The 17,466-nt window shown below is 39.0% G+C and overlaps 2 protein-coding genes and 1 long non-coding RNA gene across 3 annotated transcripts; 2 read left to right on the top strand and 1 right to left on the bottom strand.

Annotated features, from left to right (window-relative positions):
* Positions 1-4,646: 4,646 nt before the first annotated feature.
* On the bottom strand, positions 4,647-6,711 carry LOC306994245. Its single transcript, XR_013796642.1, has 3 exons — positions 6,551-6,711; positions 5,967-6,040; positions 4,647-5,839 (listed from the first exon to the last, which is right to left on the bottom strand). It is a non-coding gene; the product is annotated as an uncharacterized lncRNA (long non-coding RNA).
* A 4,090-nt stretch (positions 6,712-10,801) lies between these two features.
* On the top strand, positions 10,802-14,229 carry LOC306994244 (thrombospondin type-1 domain-containing protein 4-like). The gene is made up of 7 exons (XM_079639853.1): positions 10,802-11,232; positions 11,625-11,826; positions 11,930-12,093; positions 12,174-12,482; positions 12,600-12,767; positions 13,373-13,439; positions 13,557-14,229. The coding sequence occupies exons 1-4, from the start codon at positions 11,225-11,227 to the stop codon at positions 12,469-12,471; spliced, it is 672 nt and encodes a 223-aa protein (XP_079495979.1). The 5' UTR covers positions 10,802-11,224; the 3' UTR covers positions 12,472-12,482; positions 12,600-12,767; positions 13,373-13,439; positions 13,557-14,229.
* Positions 14,230-14,716: 487 nt separating this feature from the next.
* LOC306994243 (enhancer of rudimentary homolog) lies at positions 14,717-16,447 on the top strand. The gene is made up of 4 exons (XM_079639852.1): positions 14,717-14,875; positions 15,474-15,561; positions 15,657-15,777; positions 15,862-16,447. The coding sequence occupies exons 1-4, from the start codon at positions 14,873-14,875 to the stop codon at positions 15,962-15,964; spliced, it is 315 nt and encodes a 104-aa protein (XP_079495978.1). The 5' UTR covers positions 14,717-14,872; the 3' UTR covers positions 15,965-16,447.
* Positions 16,448-17,466: the final 1,019 nt, after the last annotated feature.

The raw sequence follows: 17,466 nt of genomic DNA, 5'->3' as shown, positions 1-17,466 counted from the left end.
ATAGTGCATTAGTCCAAATAACAAAGCACAGGCATCCCCAAAGTTTTGTAACTTGCCGAGGACCTCCACACCCTCGACCAGGACACCGATGTCCTCTGGGTCATCTCCAGCACACGAGCCCTCGTTTTCAATGACATACACTCCCATCACAGTTTGCTCCATGGAAGCGCTGGCCTCGAGGTCTGTGTCCTGTGGGATGTTTTAGGTTAAATGTTTTATGAGTGCTTGAATATGAATTCATTTATATTCATTTTATTTCATGTACATACATACGTTAATTAAAACACTTAATTATAGTTATTTTATACCAATTTATTTTCCACACTGCACCTTCTCTGAATTTATCATACCAAGTAGGGATGTAACGATACACTCAACTCACATGATTTTCTCACAATTTTCTTTAACAAAAAAAAGAAAGAAAAAGACTTAAATATTTATATAAATTGTGCAAAACAAGAGATGTGTACTCTTATCAAAAGTGCAACTGAAACAGTATTTTACATTAGATAAAAATAAATCCTGTCTCTTTAGATGCAGACTGTTGGTTCATCCTGGTGCTGGAATTCTTTCCAGTGAAATGCAGCCACATGATAGACAATTTAGTTGTCAGCATTTAACCGCGTTAAGCCAGCTAAGGTTACTGTATGTTAACTAACATTAGAGGCAAGCACTAGGCTGTCGCATAGAGATTTATTTATTATTTATCTAAACCAGTAGTAATCTTAACACATTTAAATAGATTTTTAACAGATTCACAATGCATCGTTTCATCCCCACAAGCAAGTAAATATGTGCTCTTTTCAACTGGTTTACAGATTCTTTGCCAAACGTAACTCACCATATAATCCTTCACAAGTTTCTTGTGGTCTTCGTTCAAGTAGATGCACAAGGACTTGAGGACACATACACGTCTCGTATGAATTGTCCTGAGGGAAAAAAGGAAAGTCATTTAGACAATATTCTTTATTTTTGAGAGCAGGTTTAAAAGGCAACACATGGTGCTTGTTGATTCCTACCAAAAGGTATACCATATATACTCTTAGTACTCTTCTCACTGTTATTTTGCCTGCCACTTTTAAAGAACATTATATACACTATATAAAAACATGATATAAGCATAAATCAACATTTTAATTCAAACCTTGGAAATCTCCACCATGACATTTTTTTTATTTTTCTTCCAGCTGCTCCACCTTTGCATCGAAATCTCCCCATCAGGCGTGGAGTGTACTGGTCGAGAGCAGCACGGAATGTAGAAAGTAGAGATAAAGCTGTTATGCGATGGAACTCCCTATCGATCTGTAAATCATTAATGCACATGTTACTAACCCCGTCAGTACACCAAAACAACAAGGAACAATGAATTATTAGTAGTTTATTTACTATCAGTGAAGAGATAAAAAAATTGTTTTAATAATAATAAAACAAAAAGTCACCTCTATCGCAGTGAACAGAGCTGGCCGTCTGCTTTTGACGTCACCAATCAAAGGCTCTCCTTTAAGGATTTCTTGCCTCCTGTATGAGAAAGTATTCTCCATTTTCAACTTCACAATATGCTCAAACAGTGCGACTCTTTCCATTTCCAGATTTTTAGTGGATTCTCCTTTTGGATGCTGTTGAATAGAGGTTGAATAGAGGAAACAAGGAGTTGACAAGGTGGCTATATATATATATATAAATATATATATGCATTACCAAATATATTTAAAAGGACTCAACATTATATGGAATGAGAGTAATTTCAGTTTGCAAAATTATTTAACACTGCATTTCAGCTAAATCCCTAATTCTCAATTGTTGATGTGTGGCACCAAAAAAATATTAATCTTACCATGTATTGCATGAGGCACACGTCTCAGAGCATGGGAACAGAAATGGCTTTCCTGTATAAATAAAAGGTGACTTTTTTTTATAAATACATTTATGATAAACTTTCAAAATGTTAAAATATCGCAAATAAGTATTTTAGTATCTAGTTACACATTACAGATGTTACTCGGTTTAATGCAGGAGCATTATATTAACACAAATAGTTATAAAGAAATCAATAGTTTTTATAATGGCCAAATGATCTCATATCAAATGATCATATTTTATGTTAGCTCCTGTAACGTTAGTGTGTGACCCCGACCCCGCCCCCGCCCTCTTGGCAGGCTCTGACGTGCTGCTAGCTCATTGGCGCACACGTCAGAGGCGCCCGCGCCATTGGATGTGCAGTGCAGTTGCCGCAGCACAGCCAATGAGTGAGCCAGACACTCACTTTGCTAGCTGTGCAGCTGCAAAGCAAACTGCGTTTAACATTTTAGGCTTCAGAGTAAATCGAGTCAGTAAATTTCCAAATAAAAATTAGTACATTTCCCCACTGCGTATAACTACGCAATACTCGTTCCCTACTCAGGGAACCGAGGTTACGTTAGTAAAACCTTGTAGTTATCGATCAGTCACATTAGTGTGAAAGCCACAACAACTTCAAGACACTCCCTCACAAGACAGCAAGTTGTGTAACGTTAATTTAAACAGCAAAGCCATGGGCCGACGCTGAAAGTCGTGTAACGTTAGTGTGCACAAGCCTAAACTTAACGTTAACCACTCAAAACCATGTTCAAAATACATTTCAATATAGCTAACTTACGACTACTGGCACTCCACTCTTCCCCTCCCGCACATCACACCGTGTCTAACTTAATTGACAACTAACTGACAAACTTGCTTGTGTATTTTTTTTTATATCGCCATTCAAGCAGCAAGAAAGCAATTAACGTTAGCTAAATTATTGAAACCTACCAATACGCAGTTAAAGGATAATTCCGGTATTTAACACCTTGAGTCTATATTGTAGTTTGTTTTGGATGAACAAGAGTGGTGGACAACATTTTTTTGACAATGGTTCCTCTCTCGAGTTTTTTACTATAAAAGAATTGGCCATGTACCCATTTAACATTGGAGTCAATGGGCATGTCCGAAAATGTCATTAAAACAACCTTTAACATTAGTTTTCAAAACTGTGCAACTCACCGAGTGATTAGTGATGTTAGTTGATGTTCCAGAAACAAAAAGTGTTGCGAAATACAGTTTCTGTCGTGTTGTATTCGTCATTTTCGAGCACTCAGTCCTTCAACAGAATTCAATGGGATTTTACAAAATGACGAATAAAACACGACAGAAACTGTATTTCGCAACACTTTTTGTTTCTGGAACATCAACTAACATCACTAATCACTCGGTGAGTTGCACAGTTTTGTAAACAAACATTATTGGCTGTTTTAATGACATTTTCGGACATGCCCATTGACTCCAATGTTAAATGGGTCCATGGCCAATTCTTATATAGTCAAAAACTCGAGAGAGGAAGCATTGTCAAAAAAATGTTGTCCACCACTCTTGTTCATCCAAAACAAACTACAATATAGACTCAAGGTGTTAAATACCGGAATTATCCTTTAAGCTAACAGCAACTAACGTTAGCTAACATTAGCTAACTGAGAAACGAGTACTGTAATGTTAGGCCTAGAGAAAACTATTTAAATTACATAAATGTATGTTTAAAAATATGTAATACTTACATGTAGATGAAGGATGACACGATGCACCAGCAGCATGTGTTCGTCGGAAGAGTCCGTTATTCCCGCGTCATTAGCAGCCGTGCAATGCATTCTGGTAGCGTCGCGGCTCGCGGGGACTTTGGAGAAGCGGGGCGTCGAGTTGAATCGGTTGAATCCAGCCTAACGTACCTAATGCAAATGAGGAGCGGTTCGCTCGGCTCGCCGCCGCCTCTAATCTTTTAAACTGAACTTTGTCGATCTGAAAAGAAGACAGATTCAGCAACTGTACGGTCTATATCTCGCTTAAAATGTTTTCAGAAACAAGTTTCGGTGGACTATTTTCGTAAAATACGAGATCGTATTACGAACGAGCCGCCATTATGGTCGGTTTTGAAATTCGGGAGAAGCCAGCCCCACGTGATGCATTCGTCCAATCAGCTGCCGGTCAAGGGTGTTGAGCATGCGCAATAGCTGACAGTCCACGAGTTCGTTGATTTGATTAATCTACTTCTCATTTGATTGATGTGAATGTTTATAATTCATCTGAATATTCTTTTAATCACGTTTTACAGACAAGAATGAATCATTTAATGAAGATAAACACCATTAAGTCATGTAATATAAGCAAACAAGTAGTTTGCTAATCCAACACATGCCGAAGTTTATTTTTTGAGTGTATACATAAAGAGTAGAGATCTTCAAGACGAATTAAGTACAAGTGAAAAATAAACAACATTAAAATAAATTTCTTACCCTCACTTCAGATGGTTCTTCACTCTCCAACCTACATCACAGACTGACAATTGTCACGCTTGGGCTGCGTGAGGCACGAGCAGGAAGACGGGTCACGATTAAATTCTATTTATTTTTATGAACAAGACATGCTCCAAACATAAGCAAGCTTTGTAGATGTAGAACCAACAAGAGAGAACTGAAACTAGGGAGACTATATACACAGACAAATGAGGAGACTAAGTGACAACAGGTGCACACGGTGCGTGATGATGACTGATGAGGATGATGACAGGTAACAGGTGAAACTGATTAACAAGAAACACATGGTGCACAAGCACAGAAAGCAAAACTCAGGCTGCGTTCCAAACCGCATACTCAATGAGTAGGTACTTAATTTCAATAAGTACTTACTTAACGAGCGCTAAAAGAGTAGGTACTTTATAGCCAAATCTCGTTAAGTATGAATGCGAACCGGACATCTGCCATGTTGACGTTATCATGTGACCTACGACGCGTTATCACAAGTGCAACAACTTAAAAGATTTGAACGACACGTTTAATTCATCTATCTGTAAATATCTTGATATTGATTAAACTTGCTCATTTTATGGTCTTTTTAAAGAAACTGCTGCCCATTTATTTTGAGAATACATTTAGGGTTGATTTAAGTTCTTATATTTAACCCTACTTATGTGACCCACCGTTTTATCCTTAACGATATTATTTATTTTTATTACGAAATCCCAAAATTGTCATCTCTTGAATATGTTGTTAATTTCTTTATTTTATATCCAAACATTTTCATCCACAAGCAAAAGTGGCTTACCGTGACAAATACTGACCGATACTTAATTATATTACTTTTTACTGAAAAAAATCAATAAAACAAACAAAATGTAATGTATGTCATATGACATAGCTATGCATGAATACACTCTAGATGTGTATATTGTGAACATATCTACATTTTCATTCAAACAATTAATTAAATAATGATATTTTATTTACTGACAACAATGATAAATATTAATAAAGGAGTAAATTAATGAATGAAAGTCACCATCACATAATAAACAAATGCAAGTCAACACATGAAACAAAGCTTTATTCAAACTACAATCATGTATATAGGCTAGGCACTGAACCACATCTACTGCCATCTCAACACAGCGGTTCCCCTTCTGCGGCTTTATTCTGATGAATCAGCGGACCGCCGGAGGTGAGCCGTGCCGGAGGTTGTTGCGTGATGTGTTGTGCTTCACAATCTGAGGCAATAAGGGCCGGTGGAGAGATGGAGGGTCTCATAAGGGCCGGTGGAGTGATGGAGGGTCTCGTCCATGGCACGATCTCCAGGATTCAGCTCTGTGCTCCTCATCCTCAGTGCTCACACCAGTCTGCTGACATTTCAGATCCTACAAAAATGCACAAACATAACACAAAAGCAGTAGTTTTAACAGCACAATGTCATTTGATTTCAGTATTATTTAGCAGACAAGAACGCTTTTTTTCCACAAATGCCGCCATCATCTTTCCTTGCAGGTCCTGCTCCACCACAACAGCTGAGCAGCAAATGCACAGAAATCAAGAATCAGAAAAGTGCTGTAATAGCTCTGTTTGAAATTACAATAATTAAAATAAACTACAACTTAATATTTAAATTATTATTAATTTCTGTAGTATACTCACTCAAAGCCTTTGATGACAGCTTCAGCTTCATGAGCCTCTCTCCACCGGATAAACACACATCTGTTCATCTGTCCCTGTAACATCCAGACAAGACTCCCATAACCTCTGTGATTTATGAGCTCAACACTACATTTACATGTTTAGGTTGTTTTAACTTTTTATCCAACATACATGTTCCTCAATTTATCAACAGTACTAATGGACAAATAAAATAGAGTTTAGTTACTTTATAGATATGTTCTACATAATTGCACACATATCACTCAGATGTATATTTCATGTTGTGATGTGCTCTTCTGCAATACTTATAAAAGATGTTCCTGTCAGATGTAAATAGACGTTTAAAATAAGCGTCTTTAAGATGTTTATGGTTTATGTAAATCCACGTTAGAGACGTAACTTACGTGTCCTTACTGGAGCTCCTGTCAGCTAGAGCTAACGTTATACATAATAAAACGTGTTTTTACAGCCAAATCACAATCATACTATACTGTCTAACTCCTTTACACCTTCAACAGTTAAAACGTTTACTCTATAGTAGTTTAACACATGCAATTTTAACACAAGGAACCGTGTTTACTCACATTTGAAACCCCGCGCGTCGCTGATCTCCGTGATGTTTGATAATGACGTATGCTCTCGCGTGGCCTCCTGGGATAGAAGAGTATCCACCAGTTGAGCACTCAAAAATCGGGCTGGAAGCAGTAAGCCATCCGGGAACTTCTCGCCTACTCTTTTATGAATACTGATGTTTCGAACGTACTGCTTCCTTCACGTACTGTTTTCGCCTACTATATAGTAGGAAAGTAGGCATATTGGAACGCACTTAACTCCGAATCTCGCGATAATTAGTACGTCACCCAGGTAATTCTCGCCTACTCTTTTGGATTCATACATACTTTTTCGCTCGCCTACTCTTTTTCCCATACTAAATAGTAGGGAAGTATGCGGTTTGGAATGCAGCCAAAGTCCATGGCTGCATTCCAAACCGCATACTTCCCTACTATTTAGTATGGGGAAAAGAGTAGGCGAGCGAAAAAGTATGTATGAATCCAAAAGAGTAGGCGAGAATTACCTGGGTGACGTACTAATTATCGCGAGATTCGGACTTAAGTGCGTTCCAATATGCCTACTTTCCTACTATATAGTAGGCGAAAACATTACGTGAAGGAAGCAGTACGTTCGAGACATCAGTATTCATAAAAGAGTAGGCGAGAAGTTCCCGGATGGCTTACTGCTTCCAGCCAGATTTTTGAGTGCTCAACCAATGGATACTCTTCTCCATCCAGTAAGCTCCAGTAAGGACACGTAAGTTAATTTACTATTTTTATTTATAGTTATATACAACTTCAACTTATTTTATTTAAATTACCAGTCAATTTAATTTCAAAGATTTTCATCTAACATTTAGATTTTATCTAAGCTTTATTGCACTTGACAAAAATAATTTTTAAACCAAAACGAGTTTTATAATAACACTAATGTTGCATCACCACTTGACGTCCGATGTCAAGTCAAGTCAAGTCATCTTCATTTATATAGCGCTTTTAACAATGTAGATTGTTTCAAAGCTGCTTTACAGAGATAAACGTATAATTTAAGGTAACAGATTGTTTTGGCATTATAGCGATTCTTGAATAATGTTGTTTTCCAGCTAAAGTTAGTTTTGATTGATTCACTTCCGTCGAAAGGATAATTAGTTATTAAATTAGGGGCCGCTAAGACGACACCGTTCTCTCTACACAGACTTTACACTGAACCTGTGAGAAACACTGATGCTCACGTGCGCATCAGGAATTAATTCTATAGTTATGTGTGTTTGAATATATGTGCGCATGTTTGTAATTCTCTACAAACCAAGCCTTACAAACTACTTGTCCTGCCTATAAATTTGATACAGAATTTTATTTTATTTTATCACTACGGGGGAGATACGTGAATTCCCCACAACGCTTTATCTGTAGAGTGGTACAGGGATCCTCCATCGGGAGAGGCTAGTTGGCACTTCAGCGCTGCGCTGTCATCGGGTCCAGGCGAAGGTCCTTCCTCAGATCTGGATACAGCCTGGATCCGGCAGGCTGCGGGAAAACCTCGGGATAAACAAAGACACTAAAATTAGCGTAAATAACGTTCTTCGTATGATGTAACGAGTACATCAGGATTTAAGGGAAGTGTTCCCAGTTCCGGCTGACCTAATCTATGCAGCCTAACATTGAGTTATAGAAGATGTAAATGTATATAGAAGAAAAAACAAGAGAGTAGCAGGCAGAAAAAGAAAGAGCTTAAACAAGGAGGGGATTAAACAAACTGGATTTAACAAACTAGCGAGAGAAGATTGCAGTGTGTGTTTGTCCGTGTTTCTGTATCAATTTTCCAGTTTTATGAATATTGTATAGGACTGAAGCAACACAACAGCAGGAGAAGTTGGAGACTCTGATGAGGAGTATGGAGGTCCTGCTTAGAGAGGTGGAGCAGCTCCGAGAGAGCACTGTGGTCATTACAACCTGGAGTCGCCACATCTCCGCTTGCAGAACCGAATACTGACTGAGAAATACAACGCCCTTGACAAGGAGCTGCAGGAGACCTTGGAGACCGTCAAGGACCTCCAGGACACCATACGCTTTGGATGATGACTCCTTCACAATGACAACCTCCATCTGTCATTTTGGATGGTGAAAAGTGAAAGGGACTAAAATAGCACCTTTGAGGATTGAGTGTCTCAGAGCGCTTCCACCCCTATGATTTAATACTATATGTTTAGTGGCAACAAGGAACATCTTTGGTTAGAACATTGAAAAAAGCCTGACTGTGAGATCTGTCACACATCACACTATTATGCTTTCATAATCATGCTGCCTCTTGCTTTCATAATATTTTGGGGGCTCTGGCCCCATTAGTAGACAGTGGCAGCAAACGCCTCTTGCCAGTCTTGTATCTCTCTGTAAAGCTATTTGAAACATGTATTGTGAAAATGTCTACTTGACCTCTGACCTTTCTTCTACTACAAAATGATAATGATAATGGAACTAGTTTAAATAAACAGATATTGTGTAGAATTCAAACTATGTTTTTAATTTTTACCAAACAGTTATGAATGATGAAGTGTGATCACGATCTCAGACTAAATCAGATTTGTGCGGTGTAGTCAGGCATGATATTGTCTCCCGAGAGGGGTTAATTGTAACTTGATATGAGTCGTGTGTATTGGTTCGTTTGTGTACGTGTGCACAAAGGAAGAGATATTCAGTCTTGAGTGAATGGACGTCAGTGCCACGACTGTCGAATATATAAATTCGCGCCCTATATAAAGGCAGGGCCTGGTGGCCAATCTTCACTGATTTTACAATTCCATCAGTGAGAGCAGAGTGGGAAGGTTTAATTTGCAGAGCAATATCTGTACATACGATATTGCAATCCACAACACAATGGGAGACATTTCAGAGTTCAAAAGAGGACAACTTGTTGGTGCTCGTCTTACTGGCTCTTCTGTGACCCGGACAGCAAGTCTTTGTGGTGAATCGAGATCTATGGTATCCAGAGTAATGTCAGCATGTTACCTCATACGAACCAGAGAGCTGCACGGGTCCGATTTTGTAAATCCGCACCCGCCCGTACCCGCAGGGCTTAAAACCGCATCCGACCCGTTTTCCGACAGCAGCACTAATTAAAATCCGCAACCCGACCCGACCCGCTTAAAATAGAACCGAGATCCGACCCGCACCCGAAATAAAATCAGTTTAGTCAATCACATTATAGACACACTTTTTTCAAATTTGTATTGCCTTTGGCGGCTTGCCTTAACACAAGGACAACAGCCGAAGCTGTCAAAAAGCCGATAGCCTAGGCCTACATGGCTAACGCGTTACCACAAAACAATTCAATTTCGTCTAGCACATCAGCTTCACAATTTTATATATATTTATATATTGTTTCATCAATATTAATTATATGAGAAGTTAAAAGCATAGTAGCCTAAGATCATACGTTGTGCAATATGTCGGGAGACAGAGGCAGACATTATTGACCACTTCATTATATGTTTCTTACTGTATAAAGCCTTTCTTTAAATTGAATTTCGTTTTGTATTAATTTTATCTTAATTTTAAATGATGTTTTATAACCAATTGTCTGAATTTAATAAATAAGAAGTAGCCTAATAGCAGGCATCAGGACACGGAGCGGATCAACGGCGCATGAACTGGAAATTAACGAAACTCAGCGTATAAGCTACATGCCTCACAGACCTGAGAAACATATAGAAAGCTTGAAATGTGTAGCCTACTTTTAAACAAAACAATTCAAAACGAAAGAAAACAGCTCTGTCTCCTGTCCTGGTTATATTTGACATAGGCCTATATAGCCTATTCAATAATCATTAGGCTACTTTTCCCGTTTCTTTGTGACGTTTTCATGAACGAGTCATCACCTCTCAATAGTTAATATTGTTATTTGGTGTTCAGTTTATACAGGTTTTCAAATGTTATTTAATAAAAATATTATTTTTTCCCCCTGTGGCTGTGTTTGCATTAAAGGGATAGTTCACTTTGAAATTAATTTTTGATATGTTTTAGCTTACCTCAAGGACATCCAAGATGTAGGTGTCTTTGTTTCCACAGTATTTTCAATTTTGATATTTTTAGGTCAAACCATTCTTGTCTGAAAGTCATATCATGCAGGTCTATGGGGTCCACCTCAAAGAGCATGCACAGAGAAGTCCAAATGAAACATGATTTAATGACTCGTAAATGTAAGTACACATTGATGGCCTAAGACACGAAACGAGCGGTTTGTGTGAGAAAACGAACAGTATGTATATCGTTTTTACCTCTTGTAACAAAGCCATGTCCAAGTGATCTGAGAGCGCGCGCGCTTCCTTCTGTGTGACGTGTGCGCAGACTGGTGCATAGATATGTATACACTAGATTTCGCATTAAAGACATTCGTTCCAATGAACTGCCGTAGCCAAGGCGACATCTAGTGTATACATCTATGCACCAGTCTGCACACACGTCACACACCAGGAAGCGCGCGCGCCCTCAGATCACTTGGACCTTTTACAAGGCGCCGCATCTCACTGAACCCGTGTTTAGACCCGCGTTTCCCCGTGTCCGACCCGACCCGCACCCGTATCCGACACAGTTGGATATTTTTCACCCGTTTGAGCAAAATTTGCGGGTACCCGAACCCGTGCAGGACTCTGATACGAACCACATCCAACAGGAGTAACTGGCGACCCAAGAGGACGCTGTCTGAAAGGGATGTCCTGGTAATAACCCGAATTGTATCCAAAAAACATAAAACCGCAGCTAACTCACTGCAGAATTAAATGCGCACCTTGACTCCTCTGTGGCCACCAGAACTGTTCTGCACAGTCAGCAGATCTAAATGTTATGAGCCACTGTGGGATATGTTGGAGGACCCAGTCAGAAAGCCTTTGCCTCCGCCAGCATCACATATAGTGACCTGGCCACTATTTTGGAAGAGGAATGGCTCAAAATTCCCCCTGGCCACTGTGCAGGACTTGTATATGTCATTTTCAGTGTTTGTATCATGCGTGTTCCAGTCTGTGAATGAGTGGTGAGGATTTTCAGCGAGTCTCTCGGATACGCTGGGTCCGACCATCTCTATAGTCACTATCTTTATATACTGTGTTTGTAGGTACACATACAGCACCTATTCAGAGTGTTCTGTTCCCTGTGGCGGGGGCGTGCAGACCCGTACGGAGTACTGTATCAATGACAGAACATCTGCAATGGTAGAGGAATCTCACTGCAGTGCCAAAGGTCTAAGGAAACCAACCGCCCAGGTTTCCTGCAACCAGCACCTTTGTGCCGAGTACAGTGTTGGTCCTTTTGGTGATGTATGTAATTATTCCATTAATATTTATGTATGCTCAGAAGAATTTTTGGCAGGTGTTGCTCTTTTATTTATCACATTGATGATAGTGTTGTTGTTTGTTCCAGTGTTCAGTGACGTGTGGTGAGGGACAGCAGACGCGGGAGCTGTTCTGCGCCGGCGTGTCCCGGAGCGCCACTGCAGGGCTTCCACACGTCCACACCAGAGCAGATCCTGCCAGAGACCAGCTTGTCACCAAGTTTTTAGATACTACACCAATGATTTTAGCTTGGTGAGAAAAGGAAGGAGAGGAAGGGAATAAAGGAGAAAGCCAGACAGATTTAAGTGTTGTCCTCTCTCTGTCTCCTCCAGTGTTCTCGTAGCTGTGGAACTGGTACTCGCGAGCGCAGGGTGGTATGCATGGATTTGGATCACAATCAATATGCAGATGATAGATGTGCTTCTCTCAGCAGACCTCATGCTATGGAGAACTGCAACACACAGGCCTGCCCTGGAGCACAGAGTGAGTTCATCCATGGCCATTGACTGTGTGCTGTGTGCTATGAGGCACTCATTCTCACTTGTGTTGCTTTGGTTTAGTGGTGCCCAGCTTGCAGGACCCCGCTGCTCACGAGCGCTCCTTGCTTGGATTTGTGCCTCACACCCATGATGCATCCTCAGGTTAAAAAGCTGTCACAAATATGTTGATGATTCAAAAGCAGTTTTAAATTCCTGTTTCCATTACTCATGTGCTCGTGTCTATTGTATATGTGCTGATTCGTGCTCTACGTTGGACAGTTCACAGACCGAGCGACCCATACCCTTCTGTGATTGGTCCGCTTTGTGCCCAGTCACACTCCGGCTGCTGTCCTGATGGCCACACGGCTGCATCTGGGCCTCGTGGAGAAGGCTGTGCCCGCGCTGACTGTCACAGGTCCAGCTACATGTATACAGTATAATACATAAGTACTAAATACTCATATGATCTCCCCACACATCAATACACTTTCATAACTGATATTTTATTGTAGTACTATTATTTAAAAAAGACAGTAATAGTTTAAAAATCTTGTTTCCACTAAGATCACTATAATATATATAGACTTATATACAAGATATTTTAAAGTATTACTTTTTTAAAAATAACAGTACTACTATAAAATAAATCACTGACAGTCTATTTTAAAGGGTTAGTCCATTAAAAAAATATGGTTCTGTCATAGTTTACTCACTCTCATGCCAAATCTGTATGACTTTCCTTCAAGAATGGTTGAGAAGAACCAAACCGTTTTGGTTCCCATTGACTTGATTTTTTTTGTGTATAAAATAGAAGTCACTGGTAACCAAAATGTTTGGGTAACAAATACTCTTCAAAATATCTTATATTTAATATTCAAAAAATTCAAGTCATACATGTTTGAAATGACATGATGGTGAGTAAATGATGAAAGAATTTTCTATTTTGAGTCCAATTTTGATCCATTCGATATAATGAAGACTTTAAAACCTAAACTGACAATTGATATCCCTGCACACCATCATCTATGTTGTGTTTGTGTGTGTGATAATAGATATGGCTGCTGTCTGGATGGAGTAACAGCCGCCCGTAGCTTTGGAAGAGAAGGATGTCCTGATAGGGTATAATAGCTCATTTAATTTTCACACTACATTTTCCTTTATGCTTAATCTATCATCATATAATTGTATTTAATTGTATGAACTATCTTTCCAACACATTATCTCCTTTGTGTTTAGGACTACAGTCCAGTCCGCCAAGCCTCTGCTAGTGTGTGCTCTTTGGGACGAGATGTTGGCTCCTGTTATGAATGGACATCTCGTTTCTACTTTGATCATTCCTCGGCTCTTGCTCACATTTCTGGTTTGGGGGTTGCCAAGGAAATGGCAATAACTTTGCATCCAAAGAGGAATGTGAGCGGACATGTAAGGCTTCTGCCAGAGGCCTTGCCCCAAGAGAACCAACATCCAGGAGAGGGGTCAACGGGGTCAGAGGCCACAGAATGAGATCCCGTGCATAAAGGGTTTAAGGGATTGTCATCGATATCAACAAACAAATCCAACTTAGAATGTGCACACAGCAATTTTGCGCTGGCTAATATGAAAGGCATCTTGGGTTTATACTGACATTTATTGACATTCATTTGTGAAAAAATATTGAGTGCCCCCTCAAGCTTTTTATTGTAGTTTAAGATAAACAAGCATTAAGCATCAAAACAGCAAGTACATTTTTTTTATTTTTTTTTACATATTTCAATCTCAACTGTTTCATCAATTTCATGAAAATAAATTTGCTGTTTAGAATTAAGGTAAAATTATTTCCCTTTTCTTTATGTTTCTATATCCATATACTTTGTTCTTCAATTGTATTCTCTAGTCTTGCTACGCCATTAAAGTGCTAACACAAACTGAGAACTCTGATTGTTTATGATTCCACCCAATAACTTACCAGAATAATTATCTTGTAGCCTACAGAATTTGAGACGATCTTGCATGCAGATTTCTGTTTTTATTTTATTCGTTTATTTAACATGGACAGTGCACATTACAGTAAATGTGCCAGGGTTTATTTTTCATCTGGAGTTCCTGGACAGAATGTTACAAAGTCGCCCTGAAAACAAATATCAAATGTAAAGTCAAAATGATTTTTTTTTTTTTTAATTATGGTATAAACATACACAAAAACAAACAAACAAACAAATAAAAAATAAATAAATAAGCAAAAGCACAGACATACGAAGGATGCGCATTTTAGGCTACATCTAACACAAAACAATACGATATTGTTGCAAAAAAAACACAGCCATTATTTGCTGATCATTACAATACAATTTTAAACCCTCATAGCCCTCGAATTTGTACACTTTGGAGTTAAATTAAATTCCCCTTTGTGTAATCTTGACACACGCTTTTATTTTGAAAAGCCGAATCGCCACCGCCACTACCGGAAGTGAATGCTCGGTGCACATTTATGCTCTTTCTGTTGCTGCTCTCAGTGAATAGCCGTCAGCGGTTAGCACATCATTCATCGCGACGTTTAGATACCAGGAGCAGATATGGTATGTATTTCAGTTCTATATTTTGTATTATGGTATACATTGTTGTCGTTTGTCTTGTTAGAAAATCGTGTTTAATCGTGTGTCTTGACACGTTAAAAGATGAACGCGGGCAGCTAGCATCAGTGTAAGTTAGCAATGCAACGTCGAATATTCAGGAAATTTAAGTCCGCTGGAATATTTCTACATTCTCTTTCTACGTATTTAAGCACTTTGTTTAAAGTGTGAAATTTAAACAAACTCATTTTAAGTTCACCAGTGGTAGTATCTGTCTTGATGAGAAGCATCGAGACTGTTTTGTTTGGGGGAGGGTTGGAGTCCAGCAGCTGGTGTTGTCCGAGTCCAGAGATTCCGTGTTATATTTGAGCGGATTATATTTAATTTGACTTATTTCATGTGCCAAACGAGCATATCAGATTATGATGTTATCCTTTTAATATAAATGTGATCTATTAATTTCATTGTCAGATGTAAAATGGCACTAGCAAGTTATTAGCAGTAGGGGGCTCCACATAATTTGGTCTTTCTAATTTACTTAATGTATTTTTGTTCTTTAACATGTATAATTTAATTAAACTTGTGTTTGTTTCTTCCTGTTCAGTCTCACACTATTCTGCTGGTGCAGCCCACCAAGAGACCGGAAGGCAGAACATATGCAGACTATGAGTCTGTCAACGAATGCATGGAAGGTAGGATGTTTCTATCATTTTTAATGGACTAGAAATTAATGTCATGAACTATTCTAATGCATTTAATTCATATGTAACTCCCCTACAAAATAAAGGAGTCTGTAAGATGTATGAAGAGCATCTGAAGAGGATGAATCCCAACAGTCCCTCCATCACATATGACATAAGCCAGTTATTCGACTTTGTTGATGACCTTGCTGACCTCAGCTGTCTTGTGTAAGTAACCACACTGTTTACACCGCAGTGCACAACTAACACATGAGCGCTCTCCAATCATGTCCGCTTCTCTCACTCAAACAGGTACAGGGCGGACACACAAACCTACCAGCCCTACAACAAAGACTGGATCAAAGAGAAGATCTACGTGCTTCTGAGGCGCCAAGCCCAGCAGGCGGGCAAATGAGGAGTGTGAACGCTGGGTTATTTCTAAAGCTAGTCCCCAACTGCATCCGAACTACGCTACATCACAATAGAAGCACAGAGGAACCAAGTGGTGAAGTGATGCCGCTTAGTTCAGATTTTGTTGAATGCATGTCTATTCAGTCACGATGTCAAAGAATAGATTGAAAATATTTTGCATTTTAAATCGAATTTTTGTAACCGGAGTTAGGGACTTGGGATATTTATCAGATTAGAGGGTAAAATTGGGGGGGAACAATCCCTCTCATTTAATGTTTTCTTGTGTTTTTTTTATTGTGGTTTAAATTTTTTTTTTTATTCAGTAAAGTTTAAAACTTACACATTTCAGATAATGGAGATAGTGCTGAGTCCTCTTATATCCCAACTTTTGTCCTCAGTACTGTTGCAGGTTTAGTTGACCCTCTCTGTTTTGTGTATGTATCCAGTAGTCACTGGAAAATAATAAAACATTTCTCACAAATATCAATACTGTTTTGTTTTGTTTCACAGCAAGGATGCATTAGATTTATCAAAAGTGACAAAGACATAATGTTACTAAACTTTTTTATTTCAAATAAATGCTTTTCTTTTGACCTTGAAAAAATATTAAGCAGCACAACTGTTTTCAACATTGGTAATAAAGATTTATTGAACACAATCATAGTATTAGAATGATTTCTGAAGAATCATGTCGCACAAGACTGGAAAAATTCAGCTTTTATTTTAAATCGTAATAAAATAATCACAATATTGCTGTTTTACGGCATTTTGAACTAAATAAATGTTAAGGGTAAGCGACTGCTATATAGCTAACTTCTGGAGCAAAAGCCAGTCCGCCCCGTTATCTAGCCTCGGCTGCGCCGCTACTGTGCCGTGGATGTGCAGCTACGGGGTAATTCTTCAAATAAGAACTTGCTGAACTAATTCCTCTGAAATACGCAAGTTTCTGCTATAATTCCCACGCCTGCCCCGCTTCACCGGGTGTACAACAACTTTTATGAGTTCTTTGCGGCCTATAAGCAACTTTTTCTACTGATGTTGAAAAACTAATGTTTGCCTTCATTTAATTTTTCCAGAATCTAACCCACCTTTGTCCTGCAAAGAAGCGTTACACTGCATTAGCACTGTAGTGACGTCTGTGATCATGCTTGGTGCTGTAGTGGAAACCCCAGAGGTTTCGTTCGGGTCTGTTGGTTATGATCCACTGTGTATTTGCATAGTTCTTGGAAAGGTACCAAAGTAACTTTTGAGGAAGCACATACATGTTTATGACAGTTACTGGTTAGCCAAGCAAACAGCGGAGTACAAGACGTATAGTACTATAGGAATACAGTAACGCTAGATACAGTATAAGATAAAGCTGCAACAATTAATGTTTTGTAACAGATTTGCCATCTGGCCAGTGAGCTTGATCTGTGATGGTAATGATGCGCTGTGGTTTCAGGCCGACTCTTGCATCGGGGAAATGTAGATTAGCTGTAGTGTTATCATGCATCACTATAGCGG

Source organism: Phoxinus phoxinus (assembly GCF_949152265.1).
Source record: "Phoxinus phoxinus genome assembly, contig: scaffold_102, whole genome shotgun sequence".
Classification (NCBI taxonomy): Eukaryota; Metazoa; Chordata; class Actinopteri; order Cypriniformes; family Leuciscidae; genus Phoxinus; species Phoxinus phoxinus.
The sequence above is the reverse complement of the archived record's forward strand: the minus strand, read 5'-3'. Positions and strand labels throughout refer to the sequence as shown.

Excerpts from the sequence above, each read along its gene's own strand:
- LOC306994244 (XM_079639853.1), top strand. Across the intron at positions 11,827-11,929 it reads GTGTTGGTCCTTTTGGTGAT|TGTTCAGTGACGTGTGGTGA; the intron begins GTATGTAATTAT and ends TGTTTGTTCCAG. Across the intron at positions 12,094-12,173 it reads ACACCAATGATTTTAGCTTG|TGTTCTCGTAGCTGTGGAAC; the intron begins GTGAGAAAAGGA and ends TGTCTCCTCCAG.
- LOC306994243 (XM_079639852.1), top strand. Across the intron at positions 15,562-15,656 it reads TGTCAACGAATGCATGGAAG|GAGTCTGTAAGATGTATGAA; the intron begins GTAGGATGTTTC and ends TACAAAATAAAG. Across the intron at positions 15,778-15,861 it reads GCTGACCTCAGCTGTCTTGT|GTACAGGGCGGACACACAAA; the intron begins GTAAGTAACCAC and ends TCACTCAAACAG.